The 15,476-nt window shown below is 47.4% G+C and overlaps 1 protein-coding gene across 1 annotated transcript in view; it reads left to right on the top strand.

The window, feature by feature from the left end:
* The first annotated feature begins 3,182 nt into the window (after nucleotides 1-3,182).
* Nucleotides 3,183-15,476, top strand: part of FAM3B (FAM3 metabolism regulating signaling molecule B) — a 66,198-nt gene continuing 53,904 nt past the window's right edge. Inside the window, exons 1-2 of the mRNA XM_005893027.2 lie at nucleotides 3,183-3,285; nucleotides 8,689-8,832. Coding sequence (XP_005893089.1) covers nucleotides 3,267-3,285; nucleotides 8,689-8,832 — 163 coding nt within the window. The 5' untranslated portion in view covers nucleotides 3,183-3,266. The remainder of the gene's footprint in view (nucleotides 3,286-8,688; nucleotides 8,833-15,476) is intronic.

Below are 15,476 nucleotides of genomic sequence, written 5' to 3' on the forward strand. Positions count from 1 at the left end.
AGTCTGGCAGGCTACAATAGGGTCTCAAAGAGTCAGACACAACTTAGCAATTAACACACACATACACACACACACACACAAGTCACCTATACTACACAAAAGCAATCTACAGATTCAATGCAATTCCTATCAAAATATTTCTGCTTTTTGCAGAAATAGAAAAATCCATTCTTGGGATCATATGGAATTTGAGTTGATTCTGAACAATTAAAATAACCTTGAAAAAGAAGAATAAAGTTGGAGGGCTCACACTTCCTGATTTCAAAACTTATTATAAAGCAGCAGTCATCCAAAAAGTGTGGTACTGGCATAACGACAGACTAGGAAGTCTTTTCAACAAATGGAGTTGGGAAAAACTGAAAGTCCACATGCAAAAGAATTAGTCCACATGCAAAAGAATTAGTCCACATGCAAAAGAATTAAATCAGACCCTTACCTAAAACCATGTACAAGGAAATTAACTTGAAGTGGATTCAAGACCTAAAACTGTAAAACTCTTAGAAGAAAACATAGGAGGAAAGTTTCCTGACACTGGATTTGATAATAATATATTGGGTATGATACCAAAAACACAGGCAACAAAAAGAAAAGTAGATGAGCCAAATAAAAACTACATCAAACAAGACTTCTGCACATCAAAGGGCACAGTCCTCACAGTTAAAACTATGAATTGGGAGAAATATTTGTCAACCATATGTCTGATCATGAGTTAATGTCCAGAATATTTAAAGAACTCCTACAACTCAACAACAACAAAACCAACCAGATTTATTAATAGGCAAATGACCTGAACAGACATTTCTCCAGAAATAATATACAGATAACCAACAAGCTATGAAAAGATGATCAACAATACTGATATATTAGAGACATGGAAATCCAACTACAATGAGCTATCACCTCACATCCTTCAGGATGACTACTATAAAATAAAAATAATGTGTTGGTGAGCATGCAGAGAAATTGGAACACTTGTAAAATGGACTTATTAGGCCTGTAAAATGGTGCAGCCACTGTGGAAAACAGTATGGTAGTTCCTCAAAAGAATTAAAATAGAATTACCATATGATCCAGCAGTCCCACTTCTGGTACATACCCAAGAGAATTGAAAAGATATTTGCACACCTATGTTCATAGCAGCATCATTTACACTAGCCTAGAGGTGGAAACAACCCAAGTGTTCATCAAGGGATGAATAGATAAAGACAATGTAGCCTATACATACAATGGAATAGTATTTGGTCTTTTTTAAATTTTTTTATTTTAATTGGAGGCTAATTACTTTACATGAATATTGACAAAGCTATACATTGACATGAATCAGCTATGGGTGTACATGTGTTCCCCATCCTGAACCCCCCTCCCACCTCCCTCCACACCCCATCCCCTGGGTCATCCCAGTGCACCAGCCCTGAGCACCCTGTCTCATGCATCGAACCTGGACTGGCGATCTGTTTCACATATGATAATAGTATTTGGTCTTAAAAGGACTGAAATCCTGTCTCATACTACAACACAGATAAACCTCAGGTTCATTATACTAAGGGAAATAAGCTGGTCGTAATAAGACAAACACTGTATGATTCCAATTATCTGAGATATCCAAAGTACTCAAAGTCTGAAAACAGAAAATAGAATGGTGGTTACCAGGTGCTAGTGGGGAGGGGATGGGAAGTTGATTAATAGGAGCAAAGTTGTAGTTTTGCAAGATAAAATGTTCTAGAGTTCTGTTGTACAAAAATGTGACTAGTCTTAACATCACTGAACTGTACACTTAAAAGTGTACATTTATTTTAATTTGGTAAAAAGTGATAAATTTTCTATTAAGAGCACTTTTGACCACATTTTTTAAATGAAAACAAACTCAGAGATAAAAGCTCCATCTCTGAAATGAGGTGAGCTCAAGACAAAGATGAGATGAAACCCACACTCCCTTTAATGAGCTGATTCACAGTGTTTGGTGTAGTTGTTAGGAATAGTTGGGAAATGACTTCTGAGTAGCACCATAGGCAGCTCAGAAAAGCATCCAGAATGAAATGTGCCATGCTCAAGCTGGTTACCCTTCTGGAGTCCTGGGGTGAAGTGAGTTAAAGTCGTTCAGTCGCGTCGGACTGTTTGCCTCTGTAGCCCACCTGGCTCCTCTGTCCATGGACTTCTCCAGGCCAGAATACTGGAGTGGGTAGCCTATTCCTTCTCCAGTGGCTCTTCCAGACCCAGGAATTGATCTGGGGTCTCCTGCATTGCAAATGGATTCTTTTCCAGCTGAACTACCAGGGAAGCTGGAGTCCCAGAGAAGAGAAGTTAGAGAAGGAATACAGACCTCTGTCTTCTGGGTGGGTCACAGCCAAGCTTCCTTGGCCCCCCACCACCACCCAGGGTACTTTGGAATCTTCTGGGCTTTCTTAGGGAGCAGAACTTCAGGAGCCAATAGATCCAGAGGGTGGTGCTCCCTGCCTCTTGGGAACTCTTTTTTCCACAAAAGTGACCAACTGCCCTTGGAGCTTTAACTTGCCCTTGGGAGTCTGAGTCCACCATGACTTTCAAAAGCCCCTACAACCTGATGGATATCTGGAGTGCAAGCCATCTGTGGGTGAGAAGCAGCTCTTTCTCTTTGGAGATGGTGCGTCTTCTGGGAAGCTCACTTCCAACATCTGCTGGCCTCCCGCTCAAGCATGCCTGGCCTCCTGGAAATTCAAGGACCTGCAGCCCTGCCATCCTGACCACGGGGCCTGGGACATTGTTCTGTTTTCCACGATCAACTGCCGGAGTCAAGGAGGAAGCAAGAGGCAGGAGGCTGGGCTGTGCAAACAGCAGTGGGCAGAAATTTCTGGAGGAAGCGAAGAGCCTTAGAACAGTGGCTGTGGTGACCTGGACTTTGAACCTGGATTCGGGTGGAACATCTTAAAAACTCAGAATATGGCTATTTTGGCAGTCTCTTGACCTTGAGAGACGTTAATTGGGGTCTAGAGCTGCCAACCATAAAGGAAGGGCGTCCTCCCTTCAGAGCAAAACCCTCTGGTTCTCTCTGATCCCCTAGTCAGCCTGGGCTGCTGACCCAGAGCTCCAGGGCGCCGCCAGCGCACCGCCGCGCTCACCTGCCCCGCCCGTACCGCCTGGCACACCAGCACACGCATCTGCCCGCCCTCTTTGCCGCCGGCCTGCCCCCCAGGGCGAGTCGCCCAGTGGTCAGTCCAGCCCTCGAGAAGCTCTCTCGGTCGCCCGGAGCTGCGGCCAAGGGTCAGAAGGGCCCGAGCCGCACCTGGAAAATGCGCCCCGTGGCTGCCGGTGAGTGCAATCCCCCACCGGAGGGAGGCGGGAAGGGGGCCCGGCACTGGAGAGTCGCCCCCTCGCCCTTCCTGGGACCTGCCACACGGAGCCAGAGGTGGGGGCGGCACAAGGAGGGTCTTCTCTTCGGGGATCAGGGATGCGCGAAGCGAATCCAGCCGTGGTGTGGGCTGAGGTTTCATCCGCCCTCCCGCCTGTCCCCACCGCCCCAGCGGCGTGCAGGGCGGAGAAAAGGGGGGAACCAGTGACTGTGACGCTTTGCCTGGAAAGCAGGCGGTGGCTGAGCGCAGCTGGAGCGGAACCCAGTGAGCCCTTAGGCGGGAGGTGCTCAAGTGCCCCCTCGCTCCAGAGCGGGGAGGGGTCCGCCCGAGCCGGTCAGAGGCCGTTGTGAACTGCACTTGGGGTCCCTCTGGCTGAAGCCAGGGATCCTGAGCCACAGGTCCACCTGACGAACCCAGGGAATTATGAAAAGTGCAGAAACTGAGACTGTTTTAAGTCACCTGTCTGCGGGTGGCTGGGAAGTGGGGGCTCATTATCAAGGAAGGCCCCATTGTCCCTTTTATGACAGTTCCGGTAGCATCTTTTTATAAGACTCCCTACTCCCCACTCCTCACCTCCAAACTACTTGAGCCTGCAGAAGGTTTGGGGAAAAAGTAGGAAAGACACTATTTCATCTCCTAGCACTCGGTTTTCCCAACAGTGGCCTCTGTGTGCCTCGCCCTCCCACCTGCCTGTGAATTCAGGCACTCTGGGGTCCATGTGAACCTCTGGTTCCTGCCACACATTCTAACCGATTCTAATCGATTTTGCTGTTTCTTCCGTAATCTGAGGAATCTAGATTCCTCCCAGAGTATGGCAGCATAGTGGGAAGAAATGAAAAGATCAAAAGCATTCTCCTGGACTCTCTAGAGGTCAGCCCTCCATCCCTGGGTGGCAGGTGATCTCCTTCCTCCCTGAGAGGCTTATGGTTGTGTGACCACACTGCAGAGAGTCCCACTCACTGCCTTTCTGCTCCATGCCCAACATGTAGGAAAGCCCAGTTTTAAGATTTTTATTGTATTTGTGTAAAATATCCGTGCTTTCTACAAAACCATCTTCCTACGAACAGTACTGCTTTGGGTAACTTGCATGGCTTGCCGGATAAATGTGAGAAGATGCACCTATTTGCTTGGGGGAAAATATATCTCTTGGGGCACTGACTTTTATTACAGCCATTTTGGAAGAATTTTTTTCATTATTTCTACTTTATATACTTGGGCTTTCCAGGTGACGCTAGTGGTAAAGAATCTGCCTGTCAATGCCAGATACAAAAGAGGCGTGGGTTCAATCCCTAGGTCAGGAAGATCCCCAGGAGGAGGAAATGGCACCCCAGTTTAGCATTCTTTGCAGAAGAATTCCATGGACAGAGGAGCCTGGTGGGCTACAGTCCATGGGGCCACAAAAACTGGGACACAACCAATCATCTGAGCACAACATGTTATTTGGTATATACTTATCATATGATTTTGCTGCTGACTTGGTGGAAAATAATTGAATATCATTAGATTGCTTTTCTCCCTACCTACTACTTTTTCACACGCAGTCCTTGTGATTCATTTGTGAGTTATGTGGTCCTTTCATGTCAAGCTTTGAGGTCACACCGAGTTTGCATTTATCTGGGTGTGGCTGCCAGAGAGAATACTCACAAAAGGTCAAGGCTATGCCACTTTTGATTTTGTGAGCTAAGGATCTGGCAATGTGTGGAAGTAGCATTTCCCTAGACACTTCAGTCAAGCCCCAGATTTGCCCCAGGTAGGGCTCTAGGAAGGACCTAGGAAGGACACTCAGACTGAAGGAGAAGGGCAGCCACCTGGAGCAGTCATCCTAATTCCTTAAAAGTAAGGGTGCTGGTGGGTGAACTCTGAAAGGTGGGTTACCTTGCAAACCTGCCAAGATGCTCAGGTGTGACACTTCCCAGCCCTACTGCCAAAAAGCCTCATTGACAGGACTGTGACAGTTGTGGCCACTGGGGCTAGCAGGGCCTGGAGCCTCAAAGCTGCTGAAATCCAAGTCTGGTTCACCCACCCCTCAGCACCCCCAGCCTCTCAAGGACAAGAAGTGCAGGTGTGGCTGCTCCGGGGTCCAGGGGATGTGGGTCCCTGTGGGGAGGCTGCCAGTGACAAACAGCATCGTCATCCACTTGATATGGAAGGAATCCCTCTTGAGAGTGCTCTTGTGGGTTCAGGATTGGATGGGCAGGGGGATCCTGAGACCCTCCTCACCAGTATCCTGCCTTAGTGTGCACTGGCTTTGTCCTCTGGCCTAAGTGGTCAGTGCCAGCCTGAAACACCTGAGAATCTGAGGGGGGGGGGCGGCGAGTGTAGGGCATGCACACACGTGCCCTAACAGAGGGTCTCTGAGGAGGAAGTTCCAACTTCCTACCTGTGCCCAGGATGGCGTTTGCTCTAATGCTCACAGGTGACTGCTGGTGGAAGTGCTCAGGACATGTCTGTGGGCTGATGACAACTTTATTGCCTTTGAGGAAAGGCCAGATCCTGGTCACAGAATCACAGAAGTTCCTGGACTCTGTGTACTTCCTCTGTCTCCTCCTCCACGTCTGAAGGTGCTGGACCTCTCCTGCTGGGGTAGACCTCCCCCTCCCCGCCCCCTGCACCGGGGCTGGTCTTGAGCCCCCACCTTTCCCAAGAGGAATCCTCAGCCATGCTCCCCACGTGGCCCCAGGTGCTAGCTCCACCACCTGCTTGTGCCTCATCTTACCGTAAACTGGTCCCAGTGCGTGCTGTGGGTCTGCCCTCCCTCCCCAGGAGGGATCTGGCTGCAGATCCTGGCTCCTCCCAGCCACTGTGGGAAATCTGGCCTGGGGGTCAGCAGCTGCACCCCTCCCCCGGAGTTCCAAGTTCATGATTCTCCACGTGAGGATGTCTGGGCTTTATTCTCTCTTCATTATCTTCCCTGTCACTGCCACCGGTTTGTCCTTGTTCACCTGAGGACAAAACCATGCCTCCCTTCGGAGCGGGAAGGCATCAGAGAGGTGGCACCCCATTCCCTTTCAGTTTCCTCCAAACCAAACAGCAACCCTTTGCTCAAAGATCTCACGTGTGACATTGAGAAGATCTGAATAACCTCCGCTTTGCCAGTTTTCTTCAAGTACGACACTTGTTTGTGAACTGACACACGGGACACAGTGAACTATTGTTTTTGAACCTGAGACTCTGTTGACGCCGAATCCATGTTTCCAGCAGTCGCATCACACAGTTCACTCAGGGCACATCCAGCAGCCTGTTTGGAACACCCTGTGACCCTCACACCATCCCAGGTGTGCGGCACAGACCTGGAGGGGGAGACGTGGTGGGCAGCGATGATGGCTGACCTGAGGTTGGCCGTGCAGGCCACACCCAGGAGGCCACAGATCCGCGCGGGGGGCGTTGAAGGAACAGATGGCCAGGGGTCTGGAGGTGGGCACCGTGGGGGCAGAGGGACAAACTCACCCCCAGGGTGCAGATGGAGAGGCCAGCATGGCAGCGGGTCAGCACGGCTGGAGCTCAGAACAGACAAAGGGTTTCTGGGACAGCATGCCGGCTTCCCCTGGCCTCTCACTGAGTTTTCTGTGGCTGGTTTTTCCAGCTTGGAGATGTCCCTATGCCAGGAACTGCAATGACCACACTGTCTCAGTCATTTTCCAGCAGGAAGCCTTCTCTGCATTATGCTCTAACCTTCTCAGAAACCGCATGGTTGGAAAAAAGAGGGAATGGATGTTGAAATTATGCACTTGAAAAAAGACTAAATGATCCAGGTGAGGCAGAGGGGCCCTGTTTCACCAGGTGACTACCTAAGCTAACCAGACACACCTCCCCAAGCACCTGCAACACTGATGGATATAACCTACCCCGTGTTAGTACAGGTCGGTGGGGAGGGGCGGGGGAGAAGGGAATCTCTAGGTACTAGGAAGGAAGAGGGAGCTGAGATCCGGGGCTCAACATGGCCAGACTGACAGAGGTTTGCATTTCATCATGGCCAGAGAAAGAGGATACCCAGGGCTGGGTTCTGGAGAGTTGGAAAGGGGGCTGGGGAATACCCCCTGGTCTCTGCTCAGGGCTCTGGGTGGGGAGTCACCAGCCCTCTGACACGGACTAGGTGTCCAGCCATTCAGTTCACCTCTGACACCCACCACCCACAGGAGGCGCCAGAGCCCAGGCCTTAAGGGCAGTGCCCTCTGCAAAGCTGCCCTGTCTTCAGATGCCAGCCTCAGGGGCCACCCACACTTCTGAGCAGTCGGCTACAAAACTGGGGGTTCCCACAACTCCTGGGTGGGGGTGGGGGGTGGGGTTCTGTAATTTGCTGGAACGGCTCACAGAAACACTGCAAGCACCACTATATTTGCAATTACAGTTTCATCCTTTAGGATACAAATCAGGAGGACCAGCCAAATGCAGGGCTTCCCAGGTAGTACAGTGGTAAAGAATCTTCCTGCAATGCAGGAGACGCAGGTTCGATCCCTGGGTTGGGAAGATCCCCTGGAGGAGGGCATGGCAACCCACTCCAGTATTCTTGCCTAGAGAATCTCCATGGACAGAGGAGCCTGGCGGGCTACAGTCAGGGTGGTCGAAGAGTCAGACATGACTGAGCAACTAAGCACAGCACAGTGTGTTTACTGGAGTGGGCATTTTGTCTAACTGGGAGTCAGGAAGCTGGTTAGTAATGATCAGGGGGCTTTTGGCAATGGTTACAAAGGGGCTCAGTCAGCTTCAGAGGTGACCTTGATTCGGGGTTCTGCTTCCACTTCCGTGTGATCTGTGCAAAGCCTCGCACCTGTGGCCTGCAGCAGAACTCAACAACATCCTTCGCCAGGAACCGTGAGTGTCCCTCCAGCCTTGTCTGAGGATAATGACAGTCTGGGACCATTTCCAGTGTCACAGGGGTGGCTGCCTGCTCATGGGCACCAGGTACCACCCTCAGCACTGGTGACACGGTAAACACACCAGGGTGCCTCCGCCACCCGCTGGGTTTCTGTTTGCTTCCAGGAGCTTCCTAAGTCCCATGGGCTCTGGAGGGAAGGGCCTCGTCTGTCCTTAGGCCTGTCAGGGCTGCCTGACGAGCCCTTGATGTCAGCCCGGGAGGAAGCTCTGAGACCCAGCACAGCAGCAGATGGGAACCTCAGCCCGACTGCCTTCACATCCCACTCCTGTCACCCGCTCATGTCCCCTGATCCTGTTCCCCTCAGCAGCTGTGCTCAGAAGCTGATGGGCTCCACTGACTGGCCCCAGGCCCTCGCCAGGCCACCGTCCTGAGGAATTCCCCATGGGGCATTCTGCTAAGACTCAAGGGTGCCATCAGGAAGGCCTGGATGGGGTCAGAAAGCAGGTGGGGGCACCCACATGCATCTTGTCATCTGTCTGTCCACAGGCACCCTGAAGGCAGTGTTCTTCATCTTCGCCTCCCTGTGTGCCTGGTACTCCGGGTACCTGCTGGCAGAACTCATCCCAGACGTGCACCTGTCCAGCGCCGTCTACAGCATCCAGAGCATTGGCAAGAGGCCCGTCCTGAAAGGTGGGTACCACGGTGGGGTCAAGGCAAGGACTTGCAGCCCTGCTGCAGCGGTGAGACTGGGCTGTGGTCTCTACTGCCATTTATGTTGATGAAAAAGAGGAGGAGGAGGAGGAAGAGGAAGAATCCTCTACCATAGTTCCCACTCCATTGCCCTGCTCACACCCCGTGAGACCCCAAGCAAGCCATGATGTTAGGAAAACAAGCTTTATATGTGGGATGCATTAAAAATTCACACTGGAATTGGGGATGAAGTGAAATTACAAAATATCCACTAAAAGTTACATTGGAAAATGTGTGAGACCCTGAAGTCATCATCTGTACCTTTTCCACAATCTCATTGTAAATAGGTAGCTGATATATTTTTAACAGAAATAAATGATACAAAATTAATTTTCACACATATAAAGAGCCAGGTAATGATTTTAAAATGTTATAAAAAAATCATTCCTTTTCAAACTTGATTACCTTTTGTGGCCAAAAAAAAAAAAAAGAACTTTTTATGTATTGACTATGACTGAAGTGTTTTTATTTTAAGTAGGATTTTTCGCAGTGAATTTGCTTGTAATCAGATGGATTTTATTGCATGTGGATTATGGATGAGGCCAGTACCCTGGGGGAGACCCTGAATGTTCAGGGAATGGATCTGCTTTCAAAGGGCTGACTTTCTCGTTTTCTCCGATTTTACACAAAATGGGAAGTCTGTTCTGGGTGAGGGCTTGCCTCCAGGAGCTGCCTCTAACCTGATCTTTTTATGTGGGCTAGTTCATGTGGTTTCTGATTCCCACCAGGGGAAAGGGGAGGCCCTGTCACCCTCCCTCGTGACAAAGCACGTCGAGTTATTGGGAACCAAAGGTAGTGCTGAAAGCCAGCAGCTGTGTCCTGGATCCTACTGGCTTGGAGCCTCTGCTCTGGGGGAACTCATGACTGCTCAGGAGTCTGATGGACCCAGAGTGTGGAGGTTGTATCTTGTGATTCGTAGTCTGATGCTCACATGTGTTGACTTAAAAAATATTCACAACCTAAAAGTTGAGAGTTATGTTTTATTTGGTGGGAAATTTTAGGACTTTAGGTCCAGGAGACAGCATCTCAAGTAGCTCTGAGAGAGAAACTCTGAGGAGGCAAGGGGAGGAGTCAGTATATATAGAAGTTTTGCAACAAAAGGCAGGTAGTCTGAACATCAAAAGATGATGGTTAATTAAAGAGAACCAGATATCCCAAGTTAAGGAATTTAGCACTTTAGCACCCAAGAATCTAGGTGCACTGAAATCATTTCCTTTTATTTGCATCTCAGCTCTCTGGGGCCAGTATCCTGTTTTGTGTCCTGAGTTCCTCAGAGCTCACCGTAGGAAGTGGCTTCATTCTGACGGCTGCTAGATGGCAGGTGTTCTTTCCTTCCTGAGTTCCCTCAGGGCTCACCGGCTCTCGTAGGAGGGCTACAATCGCTGATGACTGTGACATCCTTGTTTACTGATATGGCAGGAAATATTCCATTTCTTACGTGGATAAAAGATTAAAAGGGGACAGCATCATCCACAGGGTCAGGCTGGCTTTGCGGCCACACTTAGTCTGGGCTGTTATCCACAGTGTGGCTGGGGGAATGGATGCTCCCCAGGGACAGGTGCCCCCTGTCCAGGTGCCACCTTTAGAGCCCCTCTGTGCCTGGCAGACAGGTGGGTAGAGGATGCTTTCCTGGCCTCAGGACCAGGTCCAAAGACAGAGCACAACTCCTGCAGGCCTCAGGGCCCTGGAATCCTCTGTTACTTTGGGCTCCACACAGAGTTTGTAAATCCAGCTCTCCCTGGGTTCACACCATCTGTCAGTAGATTGGGTGTAGCCTCCCCACCATATCCGTGTGATTTTGCATGCATGGGCAAGTCCCGCTGACTTGGCTTATTTTCTAGAGCCAGTCTCCTCCTGCTCAGGAACCTGGGCAGTGGTTGGAATCTGCCTGGACGGCAGGTTTTCATCCTCTGGCCTCCCTGCCTCCCCCTGCTGCAGCCAGCGCAGCATGTAGGGATCAAAAGTGGTCAACACACAGTTTGGAAAAAGGAAACTAGAGACAGAATTAAAGTTTTAAAGATGGGACCAGGGGACTCATGACCTCTAGGATCAAGGGCCCTGCTGACCAATTCCACACCACTTTTCTTGAGCTCTTAGTATGCAGAAGTATCTGGTTTTTAGATAACATAAGGTTCCCATGCCCCTAGTCAAGTCCGAGTTCGTGCTCTTCTCTGTGTTTGTATGTTACCTCCTAGTACCAAGGGCATCACACAGCCAAGGTCAGCAATCTTCACAGGAACATCGGAAGAACCGTCAGTGTTTCCGCAAGCGGCGTTCTGAACTTGCACTGACCCGGAGTTCCAAGGTCCACACCATGTTCCTCCTTAGCTCGGCAAGGCATGACGAGCCCAGCTAATCAGCCCGATGTATGTTTTCTTTAGATTATACTTAATTGCTCTATCTCACTTTTATTCTTTTCCTATGGTGTTCTTCTCATGACTTAGCCAGAGTAACAGGTAGCTGACTATTAACCCCTGCATTTCCCCCTTTTTGTTTTTGTAGCAGAACATATGTCAATCTCACGACTTCTTTCTTCATTAGTTCTTGGAGGACTTTCATGTGCCTCTGAAGACTAAACAGAAGATTATAGTGAAACAACAAAGCACGTGTAATGTTTAAATGAGACCACCTCTGATACCTTTGATCCACTCAAGAGGACTCAATGATTTAAGGCCCTTTGCTATTCCTTGAAGTATATCTGTTCCTGGTAGTAGTCTAAGAGAAGCATGCTGCATGCCCATGATTTTTGCTTGTTTAATATCTAGAGTAAGGTTGTCAGCCATATAGCCCTGCAAGTGTTGTCTAATATTTTCCCAGGTATGTTCAGATTGCTTATATTCCTGGGGTCACACAGAAAGTAGTAATGTTCCAGTCACACTTTAAATGCATTTGTAATTTAAGATTTTGCACTTCTTCCCCTAAGAGTAGCACTGCAGGATGTAGGTTCCTTTCTACATCCACCGACCTGTTGTTAATCTCCTCATCTATATGAGTTTGGGCTCCCCAAGCGGAACTGGCATTTTTATGCCACTCCTGCACAAAAGTGGTGGTTTGTACCATCTGATGGAGAGCTACTCCCGCCACTGCCACTGTGGTAGTGATGGCAATAATGACCATTATGGCGGCAATAAGGAGCCCAATGAAACGCTTGGATCTTTTCAAAATGGTATTTAGTACTGTGAGCAAAGTATGCATGTCAGGGGAGAGTTCCTAAGGCCTGCTTTGAGTTACTGGCAGCCAGACTCCTAAACATCTGCGCAACATCACATAGGAATGGTTACAGTTGAATCAAGCAAGTATATAGTTTGGAATCCTGGCAGGTTAGGTCCCTTTCTGTCTTGTTAATAGTTATAGTGCCAGTCATAATCACATATGGATCCCAAACACAAGTTTGAGTATAAAACGTCCAGTTTGTTGATGTATTGAATGACAGAGTATAAATTGTGGAATGAGAATAATTTCCATCCCAAATTCGATATCTCTTCAGGCTTATGGCCAACTTCCATATTTATGTCTGAGCCCTACCTGATTCGAGCTGTGGCTGTGGTGAAGTCATGCCACTGCCAGGCCAGATAATGGGGTATTCTCAGTGTGTAGTAATAGTAGTGTGATTGCACTCACATACATGCCAATGCAACTTCTTTTAAGGATTGCAGGGTGAGTTACGGTGTAAGCAATTAGAGACTGTATACCCCTCAGGGGACCAGTCCCAGACAATTCCATAGGAACCATTAAGTCAGATCACTCCCTCAGTCCCGCGACAGGTATCCCATTGTATTTGGTCTTGTTGGTTGGCCCATATGGGTCTGTTCTCACATGGGTCTATCTGATGTGGTAGATTATTTTGATTAGTTTCTCGATATCCAAAGCTCAATCCAGAAAGCAAATACTGTTGAGCCTTAGTGTGATTTCTGTTCAAAGAATTTACGGAAAGCCACGCCCGCATTGATAGATTAAGACAGCCCTGGTCAGCACCCAGGCAAACAGGCCAAGGGTCAAAATCCAAAGTACTATTGTAGGGGGTCCCCTTTTCCTTTTTATGAAGGGCAAACGCTTCTCTTCTGGACCAGGGATCCAGGAGGATTCATTAACATAAATAGGGATAGATCCTTCACCCCAATTAACAGGCCTTAGCAATGGGGGAATTAGGTACATAGGCTCAATAGGTATAATTCTTTGCTTCTGCCAAAGTCAGGAGTATACTCACTGCAATGGTTATCAGGGCAAACATAGCCATGATCAGGTTGCCTGGAGTCACTGATTGTTTCTGCTTGGTTTTACTCTACGAGCTGGAATCCACACAGGTTCTAGACCTTCTCCTGGGGAGATACAAGCAAACGCTCTTCCCCATGTAATTAATGTAATTAATTACAATGTAATTACAATGTAATTAATTCCCATGTAATTAACTTCCCCAGTAACAGCATTTGTTAGTGGATCTGCCACCAAATCACAGGCTTAGTTTTATTTGTGGATGTAGCCTGAAAATGTCACTCAGCTGCAGTTTCCGTAGTTTGTGCTGAAATATTCAAAAATTGAGAGTAAATAAAGCTTTCTTCAATATTATTTATTGTCCTGTGGCATCTCCCCCTTTTTTTGTTTTTGTATCATATGTTTAAGTGATTGATTAGCCCTCTCCACTATGGCCTGTCCTTGTGGATTATAGGGCATTCCAGTAGAATGTTTTATAGACCAAATTTTAAGAAATTGTTGGAATGCTCTACTGGTATAAGCAGGGCCGTTATTAGTTTTTAGAGGTTTTGGTAGTTTTATAACAGCAAAACAAGCATATAAATGTCTTTGTACACATTTTGTAGGCTCACCAGATTGAGTAGTGGTCCATATAAATTGAGAGAATGTATCAGTAGTCACATGTATGTAACAGAGATTACCAAAGGAAGATATATGAATTATATCCATTATAACTATGGGTTTCATATGGAACTATATACCATTATTATATCAGTGGCTTAGTCACACATTTGATAATGTAAGGGACAACACTTTTTGAAACAGGCAATATAGAAAGCAATATAGTTAGCAGTAATAGTAAAATCATAAGTAAGAACTTAAGTCAAGAACTTTCATTAGGTATAGCTCAGTAACATCTCCAGGTCATCTGACTTAGTTTGTTAAATGACTATGGCCTGTTGTTAATTTGCTGGTTGTAGATCCTGGAGCATCTGATCTTCATTCAAAGACTGGTTACTGATATAATCTTTAGAAACAAACTTAGAGTGTCCTTTTAAATAACTTAATTAAACCTCTTAGCAGTGTAACATAACCACGAGGAACTAGCCTTCCAGGCTCATCTGTCCATGAATTCTCCAGTCAAGAGTACTAGAGTGGGTTGCCGTTTCCTTCTCCAGGGGATCTTCCCAACCCAGGGATTGAACCCAGGTCTCCCGTATTGCAGGCAGACCTCTATCATCTGAGCCACCAGGGAAGCCCCCTTAGTAAATACAGATCTTATTAACAAAACTAGAACTGAAGATTCAGTGAAACAGATGTTATAGGCCTGACATCAGTTGGGTGGAGATTTCTTTTAGAAATCCTCAGTATACTCTGAGATTTTTGTAAATGTCTGGAAACCGTCCTTTTTACCTTGATGAGGCTGTTCACAACCCAAATGTTTCCAGTTTCTGGAGGAACAAGGTAAAGAGAAAAGAGAAAATGTTTTAATTTTACCCACAGGTGTAAATGACTAAATTGTTTTAAACCATCAGTGACTTGAGGAGAAGAGCTTTTTTATATCTGAAAACAAAAATGAGAAGCCAGTAATATGTCAGACGAAAAGTCATGAAAACTTTAGTCATATTTAGCAGTCTGTTCAATCTCATGTAACCAATCCCTTTGTTCTGTGGTCCTTGCCTGATGACCAAGGACATCAGTAAAAATGATAGTCTGCAAGAAGTTTGTGAAGTTTTTTGCCAATGTCTGTATGACCTGTCCAGCAAAGTGGATGACCCAATCACTGGAGATTGTAGAAAACACATTTTAACCTTTTTTTTTTTTCTATTGTGAGATATCAACCCTGAAGCCAGGAAAGGCTTTAGCTTATGAAATAAAAGTGAGGTTTGAAAGGGACCCAGGAAAAGCCACGTGGCTGTCTTGGACTTCCCATAGCCCTGACTGTTTGGTTTATGCTGCTACTGCTGCTAAGTCGCTTCAGTCGTGTCCGACTCTGTGTGACCCCATAGACGGCAGCCCACCAGGTTCCACCGTCCCTGAGATTCTCCAGGCAAGAACACTGGAGTGGTTTGCCATTTCCTTCTCCAATGCATGAAAGTGAAAAGTGAAAGTGAAGTCGCTCAGTCATGTCCGATTCTTAGCGACCCCATGGACTGCAGCCTACCAAGCTCCTCTGTCCATGGGATTTTCCAGGCAAGAGTACTGGAGTGGGGTGCCATTGGTTTATAACCATTGTTTATCCTTTTTAAATTTCCTGATGAGGGGTTAATTTTGTAGAAGCAGAATGATCTTTGTCCATGTGTGCCATAGTCTCCATAGATCACTGTGAAATAGCACTCATTCATTTTATCAAAGTAACAAAAGATTTTATAAGCAAGTATGTACTTTGGCCA

The sequence above is a fragment of the Bos mutus genome, chromosome 1, assembly GCF_027580195.1.
Source record: "Bos mutus isolate GX-2022 chromosome 1, NWIPB_WYAK_1.1, whole genome shotgun sequence".
Classification (NCBI taxonomy): domain Eukaryota; kingdom Metazoa; phylum Chordata; class Mammalia; order Artiodactyla; family Bovidae; genus Bos; species Bos mutus.